The 17,899-nt window shown below is 49.7% G+C and overlaps 1 protein-coding gene across 1 annotated transcript in view; it reads right to left on the bottom strand.

Moving 5' to 3' along the window:
- Window positions 1-17,899, bottom strand: part of PTPRT (protein tyrosine phosphatase receptor type T) — a 1,128,529-nt gene that overhangs the window by 51,494 nt on the left and 1,059,136 nt on the right. The window contains exons 19-23 of the mRNA XM_073880268.1: window positions 14,138-14,214; window positions 6,213-6,249; window positions 4,751-4,848; window positions 2,422-2,481; window positions 1,586-1,702 (exon numbers count right to left, since the gene is read on the bottom strand). Of these exons, the coding sequence (XP_073736369.1) occupies window positions 1,586-1,702; window positions 2,422-2,481; window positions 4,751-4,848; window positions 6,213-6,249; window positions 14,138-14,214 (389 nt within the window). The remainder of the gene's footprint in view (window positions 1-1,585; window positions 1,703-2,421; window positions 2,482-4,750; window positions 4,849-6,212; window positions 6,250-14,137; window positions 14,215-17,899) is intronic.

Here is a 17,899-nt window from a genome sequence, read left to right as displayed (position 1 = left end):
GAGGCAAAGGAGTCCTCTGTTCCTCCATTAGCATCACGCAACGTCCTGGTATGCCCAGGGCCATCCTGGCTTTAGCACCAAAAATCCCATGTCCCACTACTACTCATCTCACTCCCTGGACTAACTGCATACATGCCAGACGGGATGGGGGCCCTGCCAGGTCCTCTTCTGTGGCTGTGTCCCCAGGCCTCAGCTGTAGGAGTGCTGGCTGCTACTGACTCCCCTTTTCTGGAGAGGTGCCCTCAGCTGACGGGACCCAACTTGCGCCAGAGATGCCCTCTCAGTGGCTGGTCCACAGTCAATGAGTTGACCGAGGCAAGGGGGCCTATCTGTGGTGCAGGTCCTGCTCTGGTAGCTTCCATGGATCAGGCCTAGGTTAGACTCTGCTGAAGACTCTGTCCTTGCTCAGGTCCCTCTCCTTCTCTCTCCTGTTTCCCTCCCTCTCCTGTAAGTTTCTCTTGAGAGTGGTCCCTGGATACACCTTATGCACCCAAATCCTTGTCTCAGGCTCTACTTCTAAGGAACCCAACCTAAGGCCATGTCGATGTACCCGTTGTCATGGAGAAGTGTCCTTCCCTCCCGGCTTTTCACCTGAGTCTGCAGATGCAGGCCTTTAGGAGCACCTGGCTTGGAGAGGGGGCTACCGGGAGCAGTGTGCCCCATATCAACCTCACAGCTGGGCAACTCTGGACAATTGACACACATGCTCGGTGCCCAATTTTCTTACCCTGTAAGATGGGAGTAATAATAGTACCTCCTCCAAGAGGTTGTTGGATTGAGTGAGTTCATGTATGCAATGAAAAGCACCCGCTTTAGTAATTGCTCAATAAATGTTAGCTATCATTATAATAGGAATTAAACGATAAATCTTATTTGCAATCTCGTTCTTGCTCATCAAGCCCCTGCCAGCCTCCTTTCAGTGCCTAGACCAGCACTTCTCAATCCTGACATCATGGACATTTTGGGCTAGATAATTGTTCTTGGGGCCTGGGGTGTCCTGTGCATTGCAGGGTGTTCATTAGCATCCCCGGCCTCCATCCACAGATGCCAGCAGCACCCTCCATCCTCAGGTTTGGTAACTAAAAATGTCCCTAGACATTGCCAAACTTTCCCTGTGGGACAAAATCACCACCAGCTGAGAACCACAGGCCTGGAACACGTTGCGATCTTCTTTCCCCATGACTCTGCATATGTCTTTCTTTCTGCCTGGCATAGGGTTCCTCCTGCTCTTCCCTCAGCTGGCTCCTTCTCATCCATCCTTGTCTGCCTAAATGTCTCTTCCTCCAGGAAGCCTTCTCTGACCACCTCATCTTCCTGTCTGCACTCGTGGCAGGTTTCTTCCATGGCTTTTATCACCATGTGGCATCAGTCCATTTATTTGTCTGTTGAATTCTGTTTGTCCCTCCCGCTAGAGGGGGTGGGCAATCCTCTGGAGCAGAATCCGCATCCAACTCGATTGCTGATCTGTCCCTGCAGCCAGGCACAGGGTGGGCACAGAGCAGACCCTCGCTCAGCGAGTGTGCTGGATGAACGAACAGCTGGCTTGTCCAGGGCACAGGTTGCCCGCAGCCACGGGGAAGCTTACCTTCTGGACGGTGAAGGTGCGTATGACGTACTCCGCCAGGGGCTCTGTCTCAATCAGGCTGACTTTAATGTCCCCGTAGACCTCCGTGTCATCCGGCCAGTATCGCACACACTTCACCTGTGAGGAAGGGCAGAGACAAGGATGGACGAGGGCGTGGCCGAGCGTGAGCAGCCGCCTCGTCTGGCCTTCCTGGTCCGATAAACCCGAGGGCGATTTGGGTGGAATTTCGGTCCAAGGGATTGTCAGCTGGCCGGGGACTGGCAAACTGCACAGGGCCACGCCCGCTCCCAAAGGCCCTGGAGCCATTAGGAATAATGGTAGTACCTTCTTTGGCAGAGCTCCTTAAAATCTCCAAGTCCATTATCGTACTAGGTGAGCGAAGTGATCAAGGTGAGATAGGCAGCTGGTATTACCCCATTTACAGATGGAAACAGAGCTCAAGTTTGGAGGTCAGACAGCTGGTCCCAGGTCACGGGGCCAGTTTTCTACCTCTGGCTGAGCCCTTTTTCTGCTAGATCAGGTGGGGCAGCGGGGCGGCGTCAGTGGAGCAGAGATGAGCATAAAAGTGGGAAGCAGTGAGGGGGTGGAAGCAGAGGGGTGGGGAGAGGGCCATTACTATTCAGAGGTGGTGACTGGGGGCTGGAAGGAGAAAGGCTCTCGGTTGGGAGAAGGATGCGAGGAGCGGGACTAAAAGGGAAGAGTCCACACAACGGCTCTCTGCCCGGGCGGTGGGTGCAGATGCCGGTGACAAGCCAGTCCCACATTGGACTCTAGGTCACACTCCGCGGGACGAGAAAGAGATCATTGTTTTCCCCTAAAAAGAACAAAAGCATTACCATTCCGGGGGACGCCGCGCGGCCTAGAGTGGCATTTCCCACAGTGTGTTCCGCTGGGTGCTAATAGGTGTTAGGTAAAAAAAAAAAAACAAGAAACAAAAAAAACAAACAAACAAAAAAAGGTTTTGTGGTCAAATGAGTTTGGGAAATGCTGGATTAAACAAAGTTAAACAGGCCGCTCTGCTACAAGACTCCTCAGCTCGTTGAACGTGCTAACGCTAATGTGTTTTCGACTCTCCGAGAGGGGCAAACAATACACAGCATTTCCCAAACGTATTTAACCATGGAACCCTCTTCTCACTAGGCATCCTGCAGACTAGCATCCCATGGAACCCACTTAGGGAAACGCTGGTATAGCGCAACAGGCTTGGCAGGCAAACGGATGCATTGCTTGGTTCTAACGCTTAGCAGCTGTGAAGCTTCCAAAAAGTGCTGAAATCTCTCTGAGGCTCAACTTCCTATTAATACAGATAGCTAAAGCTTACTGACAGCTTATAGTGTCTCAAACTGCTTGCTAAGTGTTCTTACCTGTATTATTTTAATCGCTTATCACTACAACCTCTACAGATATGATTATCACCCCGTTTTACGGATGAGGAATCAGAAGCATTGAGAGACTAAGAAAATTGTCCAAAGTCACGAAGGGATGGAGCCAGGATGCAAAGCCAGGCCACCTGAGTAATTACCAGAAACACTGCCTCGTGCAGTTGTTGGAATCAAAATGAAGTAATGCACAGGGAGAGTCAGGCATGGTGTTTGGCTCCTAGCAGGAGTTCTGTCAAGAGACTGCTCCCCTGTTCCCTCCCCAAATCCAAATTAGATTCACGAACTGTCCATCGAGGGAATCTGTCTCCAAGATGAGATATGTTATAGAATGGGCTGGAATTTGCCTCTGAATTCTTAAATCCTAGCCTGGCCTTTTTGTCCACAGTAGCTGCTCCCTGGGCCTGGGTCCTTGGGGAGCAGTTGTGAGTGGAGGGGCCACGACACTAGCATGAGAGTTAAGAGTCAGAGATCGTGGCCGGGCTCTGGCTGGAGGACTAAGGGGTAGATGCTCCAGCCCCTCGGGGCCTGTTTCCTCATCTGTAAAGCCGGGGAAGGGATGAGGTGAGAGTGAGCTCAAGGATAAAGTCTCTCTCGGCCCTAGAACCCTATGAGGCCACGAGATGTCCACAGCCCTTTCCTGGATTATGATGACAGCCCAGATTCTCTCTTTCCCATGATCTTGGAGGCCAGGACTCTTTATTTTAATGGGTTATCTAGTTCTTTGCCAAAACAAAAACTTACCTGCCCACTCTTCGGTTAGTTCCTACGGTAAGTAGAGAAGCCCTCTTCCTTCTAGTGTTGTGCACCCTGCCTTTCAACCCAGCAAGCCCACCCACCCACATGCCACAGTTTAGGAAGTGAGCAAAAGCAAGCTGGGCATAGCAGTCCCATTTCCAAGCCCTAGGAGTAGCTAAGGACGACGTAGGAGAGAGTTGAGATAGAGCAGAGCAGGAGACCAAGGCCTGAACCCTGAGGAATATCAAGGTTTAGAGGTAAGGGAGCAAAGGGTCGGATGCTCTGAGGGGCTGAGTTCGATGAGAAGAAAGAAGTGGCAGTTGGATTCGTCAACATGAAGGATGCTGGTGATACTGACCGTCTCACTATGGGTGGGATGGAGAGGGGAGAAGAGAACTGGAGTGGAGAAACAGAGCCTGTGTATGAGTCTTTAGAGTCTGGCAGAAAAGTGGGGAGAAGAGAATCCTTTTCATTTGCCTGTTTTGTATTTTCAGGGGGAAGGCACTCAGGATGTTCCGTAGGTTCAGGGGAATAATCTAGCAATGAGAAAAAGAGTTACTCTTCGAGTGAGAGGGGAAATGAGAAAATTCTTGCATAGAATCTGTGATACAAGGCACTGGGATTGCCCTTGAAAGGGCAAGAGTCACTTCTTCCATAGAAACAGCAGATAGTCTACCATTTGGGTCAACAAAAACGGCCATGTTTTATGGTTCACCCTGATAACAGAGGGGAAAAATGAGAAGATGGCTGTAGATGCAAGTAGGATTGTGGCTTTGTGGTGTGAAGATGAGCGTTCACGTCCGATGGCTTTCATTTCCCCAAAGGGTATGAGATGACATCATCAACGGAGCGAGGGTGGAGAAAGTGATGACGCGGAGGGAAAGGCTATATTCCCCGAATGGGAAGCAGGGGTGAGGATTTCTCCCACGCAGGTCGTTGTGAGGGTGAAGTGTTGAGTGGGGGCACATGCCATAAGGCACAGAACAGAGAGATGCTCGGGAGGGCAGGGCCAGCAACCTCTGTCCAGGTAACTGCGGGAGGGGCTTACCCTGCCCACTTCCACGAGGTTCGTGACCATGACGATGCTGGCCGAGTTCTCCTGCCAGATCATTCTCCAAAAGTCCTTGACGGTCTCCTGCATCGGACCTGCCGACAGAGAAGGTGACAGGGTCAAAGACCACAAGTGCACGGAGGCAGCCAAGAGGCCGTCCCTCCTGATTGGTCGGTCCGGGCTCCGCACAGGGGAGCGAGAGCGAGGCCGGATGATTCTCGCCGGGACACCCGAGTCACTGAGACCAGGGCCAGAGTATGGAAAAGCAAAGCGGCATTCCAAACTAGCATGGTCTACAGCATCCATGGAAATGTCCACAGCCTTTCCTCTTCCCTCCGCTGTCCTCCTACTCAGAGGCTGTCCCCCAGCCCCACTTGCCCCCCATCCATCACCTTATCGGGACTGTATTATGGATTAATAAAATAGCTTAAGGGAGTTTTCATAAAAATTGGGCTCCAGAACTTCAGTGAGAGACAGGGAGGAAATTGGGATTGCAGGGGGCGGAGAGGAGGACAGAGAGCTGCCAGGAGCCGGATGCTCACAGTGCAAACAGTAGAGGCCTGATTTTGAGCTTGACAAACACAAGGAGCATTCCTCTGGAGCCCAAACAGGAGGGAGGGAAAAGAAATGACAAGGAAAGGGAGATAGGATCTGAGAGTCCAAAGCAATTTCCTTGGAAATTTCTTTCAATTCCCTGGGCCTTCATTGCTTTTACAATTACAAAAGTAATACATGTATTTGATATAAAAATCTGAATAGCATTTTTCTGTATATGTATATATATATATATGTATTTATACATATACATTTTCTGTAATAAGCAATTATATGCATTTTTATATGCATCATTATATGCATTTTTGCATGCTCTTAAAAATTCTTACCAAGCATGGTACGTGTTCACTGCATAATTTTCTATAATATAGAAGTATCACACTTTATTTAAGCAATCTACCAACTGTTGGGCACTTAAGATTTTTCACTTTTTTCCTATTAGAAATAACACTGGGACGAGTATCTTTGTATATGTCACTGTCCACATATATAATTATCCACAGGATTTCCTCCCCAGAGGGTTTGGGAGGTAGGATCATTTTTGAGCCTCTGATAATGTACTGCCAAGTTGTTCTCCAGAATGGCTGAGTACCTCTCTCTTCTAGGCACACATTCGTCAAGGAGATAAGGCACCATCAGCTCTAGTTTCGGATGGTGGATCCCGAGGGTATGTGCCTGAGGCTGAGGCTTTGGGTCTGCCCTGCCTGTGCCATTTCCTAGCGACACCTCCTTCATCTCTCACTCATATCCCTCCCCCCTAGAGCTGAATTCATCACCTCTTTCCTTCCCAAACAAATGGACGCTCCCAAGGACCTATGTTTGTGCGACTTTTTTGCTGGCAGAAGCCCATTCCTCTCTTCCAGTGAAGGGTGAGGACCCCTTCGAGGAAAAGGAGAGCACTTACCCTGAGTTGCAATGTAGTGCCGAGGTCGATGGTATCCCTAGATGACAGGAGAGAAGCAGAGTGAAGGGCTTCCAGTCAAAGCTCGCAAATACCATAATATTAATAGTTATCCTTTCCAAGACATGCTTTCCTCACAAGCAAAATGAGAATAGCATTAGACACTTCCCAGGGAAGTGGCAAAGATGAAATAAGTAACGTATGGCAAGCACTTATTAAATCACTAAACGTTAGCTATTATAGTAGTAACTTGGAAGGGACCCATATAGGCTTGCCTTGGAAGCAAAACTGGGTGGCTGTTACTTATGCCCATGTACGCAGACAGAGGTGGAGAAGGAACTGTGGCGTTTCTGTGGGACATAAACCACCAAAAAGTCTTTCCTGGGTCCTAACTGTGCAGAACACTGTGAGTCTCTGTAGGGCACCTGACGGAAGACAACCATTGCATCGTTGGCCCCTTGCATTAGTAACAATTAGAAAAAAAATGGGAAAGAATGCCACAGTGCCTCTCTGTGCCACACGGCGGAGCTTGGAATGGGAAGTCCCACTCACCAGGGAGGACCCCGTGCAGGTGTAACTTAGAGGCTGATAAAGCCACTTTCTGATTCAGAGGCCAGTTTCTGATATCCCTGTATATTTCAGTGTCCCAGGAGGCCCTGCCGCATCTGGTATGGGGTTACTCTGTGCTCCATAACCCTCATCATTGGGGAAGAGGTTGAAGAGAGCCTTCTCTTTTGCCTGGCTATGGTGATACATGGAGGATCCCCCTTCTAGTTCCAGAGAGGAATTCTATCACACTGGGTAGAGTAAAGTTTTGGACAAAGATTTGCATTTAGTACATACCATCAAACATAGTATTTATGGAATGAATACATGAGTGAGCGAACGAATGGATGGACAGATACTTTTTCCAAACTGCAGGTGCCAGTTACAGAGCCCTGCTGGAGGAGAGGTCATGGACAGCCCTGAAATCCATTTTGCTTTAGGGTTAACCATCTCAGGAGAAAACGAGCCCAAACCGTTGATGAATCCCTAGTTTTGTCTCCAATGTTGGTGACCCATCTTTCTGTCCTGTTGGAGGGGAGGGGATGAGCTGCCTCCAGGCCCTCTCACTCAGGAAATGAGCCAGAATTACCATCTGTATGGTTTATGGTGAAACAGACAGAGGCATCTTTCCAGTTCTGGATCCGCTGTCCGATTCAAAGACTTGTTTTTGAGCCCCCAGTGTATTTCTCCACTTCAATCTTCCCCTTGCTCCTTAAATACCTAGTACGTACCTTCCCATTGCTGGGCATACTCTAGAGATGCCAGAGTTCACTGTCAGCACCAAGCCAGGGCCGGCGGCGTGGCCAGAACTGCTGGATTAACCACAGTCCCTAGGAATCAACAGCCCCACCTAAATAAATCTGTTTGCTAACTTCTTAGTGAAGTTATCAGTTTCTTGAGGACAAATACTGCCTCCTCTAAGTTTTAAAAAAAATTTCTATAGAGTCTCATACAGTGTGAGACTCAGAACAAATGTCCAATGAACAAGTGGCTGGGAGCACAGTTAAATAAGGTAGGGCTGGAGGAGGTCGTGTGCACACACTCTGGACCCGATGGCCTGGGTTTGAATCCTGACTCTGACCCTTAGGAGCTGTGTGGTCTGGAGCTAACACTTAACCTCCTTGTGCCTCTGTTGCTTTTTTGCCGTCAAATGAGGGTACTTAGATTTACAATACAGTGTTTCTATTAAGATTATATGGCAGTTACTATGCACCAGGCACTATAGTCTAAGATTTAACATACATACTATCTTATTGTCATCTGGCAAACATTTATTGGGTGCCTACCATGACTGCTTGGGAGATGGTGAGATCAGAAGCTCTTCCCCCCTCACCGCTCTGCCTCTAATGCAAAACGGAGCCCCCTCTGACACATGAGAAGTAGGAAGGGAGGTGAGAGGGACCAGGAGTTCTCTGTTCCTTCAAGTCAAGATGGACAGGGTTTCCCAAGCTTGCAGGAAGAATTAGACACTGGGAATTTTCTCGAGTAGGTTTCAGAACAGAAAATAGTCCCCTAGAGTGTAGAAGGATGTGGTTTCTCAGGCCCACCCTCTTCCATCAGCCACATCGTCACTCCCAGTTACAGACCTTGTCCTTCCTGACCCAGGCCACAGCACTGGCCGCTTGCTGGCCTCCCTGCCTCCAGTCTGGTCCCATCCGCGCATCTGCCTCTGACTGGAGTGAACTCTCCAGTGCACATCGGATTATGTTCTTTCCCCACCCAACAGCCTGCAATGGCTCCCCGCGGTGTGTGCAGTCATGTCCGGATGTCCCAGCTCAGGACTAATCACCCGTCTCTAGCCTCAGTGCCAGGTGTCCCTCTCCATGCCCTCCCACGGGCCCTATGTCCCAGCTTCCCGGCACCACCCCTCCAATGAGAACTCCTGCCTCCTGAGCAGTCCTGCAGGCTTCTGCATGTGCCCAACGAAACACGTAGCACGTGAGCTGCAATACGGTTTTGTACTTTTCTCCCCTTGGGCCATGGCGCCTGCACTCAGAGCCGGGGGCAGCTTTCAGCAAAGGCCAGTGGGTGGCATACATGCATAAACAGGTCTCCGAGGTGAGGCTGGGGCACTCTTAGTGGCGTTCCTGTTTCCTCCCCTCCGGCAGCATGCCTGGTTCCTACCACTCTTCCCCTGGCTCACAGGCCGTCTTGCTCTTCTTCAGACACAGGAGTCATGTTTCCATCCAGAGGCCTTTGCACAGGCCATTCCCTGTGCAGGCTGCATCTGTCCCCGCTGAGCTCGGTGGTTTGCTCTCTCCCTCCAGCCAGGCTTCCGCTTGGCTGTCAGTCACCTCACAGAGAGCCTCCCCTGACCACCATGTAGGCCTCTCTCACGTTTCTCTGGTTTACTTTTCTTCAGGGCACTTATCACTCAAGGGCAGAATGTTCCTTGTTTATGGACATGCTCACTGTCTGTCTCTGCAGCGGAATGAGAGGGCTGACAGGGCAGGGCTGTATCCGGTTTGCTCGTGGCTTTGTCCCCAGCACCGACAAGTCGGCCTGGGCCATCAGCCTTGATAAATGCGTATCGAATGCATGCATGCATGCTGTGGGCCTGTCTGCACACTGCATGGGAGTCAAAAGGCCCTCTCTGGTCTCCAAGACCCCATCGAGTTCCCAAAGAGAAAACGTTCTAACCACGAGATTCCTCAGCAACGGAGATAAAAGGAAATGTATTGCTTGACTGGGGCTTTACTGGGGCTTTGCCAAGAACTGGTTCAGGAAACTTCCTAACCTTAAAAGAACTTTGAGTTCATTTAAGTCCCACTCACACAGCACACAGATCGACTGCAAACCAGCACCGGGCCTGCCTCCATCCGTCTGTGAGCAATGGGAAAGAGGCTTGCATCCAAAACGCATTTATCTCACTCTGAACTCATGCATCTGTTACTTACTGGGGACCCAGATACGATATTTATTTCCAGACTGGTAATTTATAACAGATTCAAGTGGCCAATACATTCTCGGGTGTGCAAACAAACCCGCCAGTGGGATGGTTCGGATGGTAGCAGCACCATGGCCTCTGGAGACACAGACAGGGCTGGCCCCATCCAGCTCATTATCCAAATGGAGTTGTTTCAATGGATCGTCAAGATCCAATTGTGGATAAATGATTCCAGCGTGGGCAGTTAGCTCTTCTGAGAGCAAACGTCCAGGACGATTTCGGGGGGGTGGGGCGGGGAGAGCAGGGCAAAAGAGTGAGGACCTAGAAAGCTATGTAGTGTGTGTCTTGCCAGAAATCCCCAAAAGGACTACAGGAATTTTAAGTTTGCTGGAGTACACAGTAGGCTCAGAAATCATGGGATTCCCCATCCCCCGTTCCGCCCCATATTGGTAACAGAGTGCTAGGAGGCGCTTGTGCTTGGTGTCTTCTCCACCGCCCCCTTCCCCCATGTTCCCACTTCTCCCTTTCAGACTGCTCTGTGCTGTGGGATGGATGCTGACCTGTACGGACTACATCATGGGGTTCCATGGCTTCTGGTTTCCAGTTGGGTCCAGCCAACAGGGGAGCCGAAGCAGGCCATAGGGAGGCTGGGGTGTATGTCTTCTAGATCTGCCCCTGTCGGGCCACTGAGGTTAGCGCTGACTGTCAGAGGCTTCTGCTTCTAACTCGGGGATACTGCACCCCACCCTGTTGGTTTCCCTTAACTCTGTTCCTACCTTGCTAACCCCCTCCCCTCCCCCCCCCCCCGTTACTCCCTTTGAGTGAGCCTCTGTTTCCTAATGGGAGACTGACAGATATGTTGGTTATCATATTCTGCCAGGGTAGCATTATTATCCCACTTTACAGACAGCAGAACAAGTAAATAAGATCATAAGGCTAGTAAGCAGAAAGGCCTGGACTCAATAGGCCCCACAACAGCTGAATTCATGACTCTGGTCTCGTGACCTTTTGACTCTAACCACTGAGATCCAGCAGAAGCCAATGTCACATATGAAGACAGCATCTTATAGAGGCTGTTTGGCCTATTTGCACAATCCACTTCTCTGAGAGGGAGAAGGTGGTGGGGTATCCTTAGTGCATGAGAACAGGATTCTAGCCATGTAACCTTGAGCAAGGATCTTAACCTCAACCCCTGGTTTCTTATCCTTAGAGGCTTACAGAATGCACTGCAATGATAGAACCTGGCAGGAATGGGAGGTGTTTTCGGTGTTGATGTCACAGAGATTCACCTGCATTTGAAGCAATTTCACTTGTTGCCTGTAATGTACCAAAGTGCCTCTTGGCTCTGACTATAGTCAGATGCTTATGCAACTTTGTTTATCTAGGGAAGCGTCTCTCTAGGAAAGTAACTTTTGTGGGAGGGTTACCACTCAGATGACAAATGCTATATATGGCACCTTGGGCTGGCAGACCCCATGTGGGCCTTTGGGGTTGCCACAAGTACTCGGCTGTAGACGAGGTCAAGGGGAAACTGGAAGGAACTAGTTCGGTCTGGTTAACTGCATCCTGAGTCCCCACTATGTGCTGGATGCAAGGTGCTGTCTGGGAGTAGATGGGGAGGGACAGGAGGAAAGGCCCCAGACTGGGAGCTATTCCGGTCTGGTTCCTAGTTTGCTTTTGCTGCTGAGCAGATGCATGGCCTTACTAAGGCTCTGTAATCTCCTTAAACTTTTTTTTGGAGAGGGGGAGGGAGAGAGAGACAGAGAGGTGGAGAGAAAGGACAGAGGGAGAGGGAGAGAGAATCCCAATCAGCCTCCACGCACAGCACAGAGCCTGACAGGGGGCTCCATCTCACAACCCTGAGATCATGACCCGAGCTGAAACCAAGAGTTGGATGCTTAACTGACAGAGCCACCCAGGTGCCCTAAGCTTTGTAATCTCTTTCAACCTCAGCTTCTCTTTCTGAAAAATGGGGATGATTCCCTAACTTGGGGAATTATTGAGGGGCCTCCATAAACTGACTCCTTTACAACCACCCACCACAGGGCCCAAACATGACTCATTTAGATCCACTGGCTGTTGTCATGGCTTTACTGTTATTATTTAAGCCAGCAGAACACGGTGGGGAAGCCACCCCTGATTCAGACTCCTGCTCCCTCCTCCTCTACATCCTAGCAGTGTGATCCTGGATAAGTTACATAACTAATCGAGAGCCTCAGCTAGCTCATCTGGAAATGGGTAGTAACAGCACTTACTTTGTGGGGTTGCGGTACCTAGTCAAGTAATGTTGAAACACAAGAGGTGATCTTAGGTTACTATCAGTCCTTCTTGTCTGTTGGACTCTTACTCATTGGCTGAGGCAGCACTGTGTCACCTCCTCCAGGAAGGCTCCCCTGACTAGCCAACCCCACCCCAACCAAAGCTTTGGTTTTCCTTTATGTTCACACAGGCCCTGCTCTGTGAGGGTCTCTTTTCTTACCCAACTCCCTCACCAGACCTGAGTCCCCTTTCAGGTCTGCATTTCCAGCAGACACTGGAGGACCTGCTTAGTGTTTGAGAAGTGAATACTAGATGCATGAGGGAGAGGCCGGAGCTGTGGTGGGCAGATACTCAGAGTGCTTTGTCCAGGCTCGAGACAGGCTGCTCTGAACTGGCCATGTCCTTGTGAACTTTCCTGGGAGGGCCACGAGGACAGAGACTGTGTCTACCTCGGCTTCCACTGAAGCTCCAGCCCCAGGTCCTGACCACGGGAAGGCCCTTTACAAGCCAGGGCCCCGGTGGGGGCTCGAGACCACTCTGGGTGTTTCAGACGCAGGGAATTCAGCATGGGGTGCTGACGACATTGGTGACAGGGGAGCTGAGATGCTAACCAGGGGGCAGAGGGGTGACGCAGAGATTGGCACCAGCAGGAGACTGTGACAACCCCCGGAACTAGCGGACGACGGGAGACAGAGAAGCTGCCAGACCCCGGAGCTGGGGCTGCCGGGCAGAGGCGGGAATTCTGGTGGGTCTGCCTGGTAGAAGCTGGTGCCACAGCTGGGATGCGGCCCTTGCCAGATATGCTACCCGAGGAAGTGAGGGAGGAGCCGGACACCAGCTCTCCTTTCGCCCTCCAATCTCCCATCAGTGCCCTCCCTGTCGGGGCCGGCTTGCCCTCCTTCCTGCCACAACACACACACACTCACGCACACATACTCACAGGTACACTCTGTCACACACATACTCAGATAAGCAATGCAAAGCAGAACGGGGAAGGCCGAGAAATGGATCTGAGAATAAACAGACAAATGACTACCACAAAGCTCAATAAATTTCTGTAGAATCAATGAATCATCTGGATCAGCCTAGATTAGGGGGATTTCACGCGCACACCATTCCACTTCATAGCCTGTCTACAGAAACACTTGGGTGTCAGAGGGACCAAGGTGATCTCTGCCATTTGTCAAGGCCCCCAGGCTCCTAACTGAGGTCCTGAGAAGCCCGGCTTGCACGGGTTATGAAAGGACGTCCATTTGTCCGTGGTGGCCATGCTCCCCCTTTGCAGACTCTCTCATTTCCATGGTGAAGCAGCCCCTTTCCTAACTGGGCATCTGAATCCTGTATTCTCCTCCCTCGGATTAATCTTACCCTTGGCGATAGATAAATGATCCCAAAGCTCAGATCTGCACTGATCACCTCCATGATCAAAAATTTCCAATAGAGTTCTCTTGCCTCCAGAATCAAGTCCGGCTGTCTAAGTTTGTTCGTAAACCACCGATGATCTAGCTCCAACCTTATTTTCCACTAGTCCCATGACATGGTCTCTGCTTTCCTCAACCTGAGCTGCTACATACTCTCTGCTTCCAGGTGCTACATTTTGGCTTGTGCTGTTCTAACTAGAGGCCCTTCTTCCCCCTCTTTAATTTTAAATTCATCCTGTGCTTGGAGCTTTGGTTCATATCACATTTTGCATTCCTGATGGAAGAAGCGATTTTTTCCCCCCACCTCTGAATCCCTGCAGCATTTTATCTGAACATATGACACTTACCACTTTCCAGTTTGCCCTGGAATTATTGATGTGCATAGCTTATCTTCCTGCTCAGGTTTTAAAGGGTAGAGACCATGGCGCTTTTAGTTTTATGGTTCCCATAGCATCCGGCACACAGCAGGGACTTTTAAATTTGTGTTGCATAAATGGCTATACCTTCAAATGAATGAATGGATGGACAAACAGACACACGTACAAATGAATTAATGGGTGAATGAACAAGACGGGCAGCTGTCCTGGGGCCCCACAGAGCAGGCTACTCCAGCCAGCCCCAAAGAGGATGCAGCTTCCGATGGATAATCAATGTAGGTTATGCTAATTACACAAATCAGGGAGGCCCCAGACCCCTCTGGACACGTTCTGGGAGGGCCACCTTGTGGGGGAGGGAGGCTGGAGGACAGCCACAGGTCTCGAGCCTGCTACAACCAACCCCAGAGCCCGGCTGCCCAGCCCCGTGAAGACTCTCACATCAATGTAGTTGGCGTTGATGTAGTCAGAATGCGGGTCTCCGTCCAGCACCAGCAGCCTCACCCGGGAATGGTCGTCTGCAGAGAGAGAGCAGAAAACAAGGGGCGGGGGTGGGAGTAGAAAGGAGCCTGCGGTGAGGGGCCAGCACTGCCCTCCTGCAGAGCTACCATGCATTAGTAGTATGGGCATCGTGCTGCTTCTCACACACCCTCTCATTTGACCCCTGGCGCCACCCCATTATCATCCCCATTTACAGATGAGGCAGCTGAGGCTCAGGGAGATCACTGTGCCTTAAAAAGCACTGTGTGTTTTCCTTCTCTTTTTTCCACCTGCCCTTCTAGTTCTAGTTATGACCCACCTGTGTGAGTTGCCTTTCTTCTTTAAGTCTTAGTGATTTTGTCATTAAAAGGGCAGTAGAAATACCTTCTTCACACGACAGTGCAAGAGAGATCAAAATACTCAGGAGGCGAGAAGTGTCGGATATGAACTAACATGCTCTGTTTTCATTATTGCATAAAAATGGCAAATTTACCTATTTTCCACATGTGTGCAAATGCTTTTCTTTTGCCTTTCGGAGAATTGTTGCAAATAGATTGTTGGCCACATATTGTTATCAATACAACCATTCAAGGGAAGCTGGCTCCATCATTATAAAAGAGGTCATCAATAACTAAAAACGTGGTCTGGAGAATATCATTTCAGGCACAATCCAGGCATAAACAAGATTTGCAGGGTCTAGTCAATGGCACATTTACTTTAAATAACGTCAAATAAACACCATTAAAAAAAACAAAACAAAACAAAACCCTTGCACAGAAGAATCAGGCCAATCCTTTACAACTAATTAGAGCGCGCTATGACGCACTAACAGATGCACACAAACAGAACACCCTGGCTGGGTCTGGTGGGAGCAGGGGCTCAGCTTGCTGTCTGGGTCCCTGTCACCCATCGCTGCATGTCCCTGCCTCCACTATCCGGTCTAGGACAGGGCTAGGGTTCCTGCTAAGGCATATGCAGCCCTTTGCAGTTTACAGGCACATCTAGTACTACGAACCGGAAGCCCCCGAGAACAGGGCCATTAGCACTCTGTTCCCTGTTTCATCCCCTGTGCCTCCACCTGCAGCAGGCGCTCCACAAATCTTTAGTGAGCATATGAGTGGATCACCTTGTTGGACTCTCACCGCGATCCCAGGAGACAAGCAGCATAGCCCTGTTACAAATGAGGACAGCGAGGCTCACATGGACTGACTGGCCACATGGCCTGTGAGTGGTGGAACTTGAAAGAGCGGGTTCTCTGAACTCTGAGCTCAGACACTCCTGCTTCCAAAGAGGGGTCTAAGCAGGATACTGGAAACGGCTTCAAGTGTACATGGCAGGGGGATTAATGCCAGAGAACTGGCCATCTGGTGATGGAAGAGCTGAGAAGCCAGAGAGAGGCTGCGTAACTCAGAGACCAGCACTAGCGAGGAGACATTGCCTCCCAGGGGATGGCGGGGCAGATGGAGGAGGCGAGGTTATCAGAGGTGAGGGCTGGGGCCCCTGTGGAAACTGGAGCCCATGAGCCTCTATGGTGGGAGCTGGAGAAAAAGAGGAGCCTCTCTCGCTGCTATAGGAGGAGTCTAACTGGGACAGAGTGGGAGACATACCCCGGCTTCTTCCTTTCCCTGACTTCCAATCTCCCACCAGGGCATGTCCTTGGCCAAAGCCAGCCAGCCAGATGCCAGCTGGCAAGAGACTGGGAAATGCAACCTATGGGTTGAACCCACACGTCAGTTGAAGAGGAGAAGGCAAGGAATGGGTCCGAGGATGGACAAACATGCCCAGGACTGGACAGGACGCTACTTCATATCCATTAAATAATTCAAAAAATTCGTCCTTGACCGTGTGCCAGGCTCTATGATAGATACAGAGGTATACCAGATGCCACTTTTCTTACTCCTCATGGGCACGAGTGGCAAGTGGGAGGTCTAACTCATCTCTTTGGGGGTGGTGGGGGGAGTGGGGTGTGAAGTCAGAAGTCTGAAGTTCACCTTTATGGAGTTCACGGCCGGTATTAGACTTTACAGACATGATCTCACTCAATCATTTGTTCTTCAACATAGCTCTGTAGATTACTGCAATAATACCATGATGATAGAGTATGTTGATTCTTCCCATTTCACAGATGAAGAAACAGAGACTCAGAGAAGTTAAGCACATTCCCAATGTTATGCAGCCTGCACGGGGCAGAGCTGGGATTCTATCTCAGGTCTGTCTGAACCCAAACCCCTGCTCCATCTACCCACGGTGCTGTCCCTGGACTTCTAGCATCCAGCAGGCACTGCTCCTGGAGTCCGTGCAAATGGTTGGTCCCAGATTCTGCAGTATTCTGGCCCTAGGAGTGGGACCTCCCAGGGGACCACCATCCTGCTCCAGGAGCAAGGAGTCAGACAAGGCCCAGCGCCTGACTCCGAGCTGAGACTGTTAAGCCCCATTACCCGTGGTTACAAAAACGATAAGCCTTAAAAAAGTAAAAATGCACATTGTGCTTTCACTCATTGGTCTCACTAATGACTTATTTAAAAATCTCCTTTATTTATTGAGTTATGACTGCCCCTGGGGTCTATAGCACTAGAAACAGAGATTCTGGTTTAAAATGTGGAGAGGGAATTTTCTTTAACATAAAACGAAAGTTAAAATCTGAAAGCAAAAATGATTTAAAAAACCAATAAGAAACAAACTTACTTAAGTTAAATATTCTTAAAGATGAAAGGGGCCTCTACCCACCAGAGGATGGTGTTTCTTGGTATTTTGTCTTCATCCATTCATGAAGAACCTACTATGTGCAGGCTGGTTGAATGGCCTAAGGAAGTATTGTCAAAATGATACTCATGCTTAAGGAATTTGTCGGTGTCGTGCGGGAGACAGATTGTACACAGAAGTAGAACTCCAAGGTCCAGAAAGTGGAGAAAGGAGGGCTTTGTGAAGTAGTATGTGAATGAGGAATTTAAAGTAGGCTAAGACTTGACCAGTGGACAGTGAGGAAGGGTCCTTCCATCAGAGGGTACAAGGAAAGTGAAGACAGTGCTCCTGAAAAAGCAAGCACACTGGGGAGGCTGAAAACCATTTCCTGTCTTGTGGACACAGTGTGAGGGGATTAGCAACATGAGAAGAGAGAGAGGCGGTAGGCGGGGTTGGGTTACAGAGGGCTCTCCACCCTGTATTGAGGCACTTAGATGCAAATACCCATGCTGGGCTCTGCAAGGCATCCAAATACGATACCTCTATTTTCTGAGGCTGTGAAAGGTTATTTTATTATGCAGTGACCAAGATTCATTTCCAGAGGGCTAACCTGAGGCAAATGGGATACAGCGATGATGTAAGGTATGAAGCTGAGGGTCAGACCTGGGTTCAAATCTTAGCCCTATCACTTAGTAAGTCAATTGAGCTCTCTTAGCTTGGGTTGCTTAGCAAAGTGGAGTCAATACTATGTAGCTCATGGAGTGCTGGGGTGGGGGGGATTAAATGAGAAAATGTAAGCATGAAAAGTGTGAGGGCCTTAAAGAGAATGAAAAGACAAGCCACAGACTGGGAGAAAATATTTGCAGAATATCAGATAAAGGACTTGTATCCATAATATACAAAGAACTCTTAAATTCAACAACAAGAAAACAACCCTATTAAAAAATGGGCAAAAGGTCTGAACAGACACCTCAGCAAAAAAGATATACAGATGGCAAATAAGTGTATAAAACTAAGTATATAAAAAATGTTCAACATCAT

The sequence above is a fragment of the Callorhinus ursinus genome, unplaced genomic scaffold (assembly GCF_003265705.2).
Source record: "Callorhinus ursinus isolate GAN/ISIS: 27379988/994484 unplaced genomic scaffold, GSC_fseal_2.0 scaffold38, whole genome shotgun sequence".
NCBI lineage: Eukaryota > Metazoa > Chordata > Mammalia > Carnivora > Otariidae > Callorhinus > Callorhinus ursinus.
The sequence above is the reverse complement of the archived record's forward strand: the minus strand, read 5'-3'. Positions and strand labels throughout refer to the sequence as shown.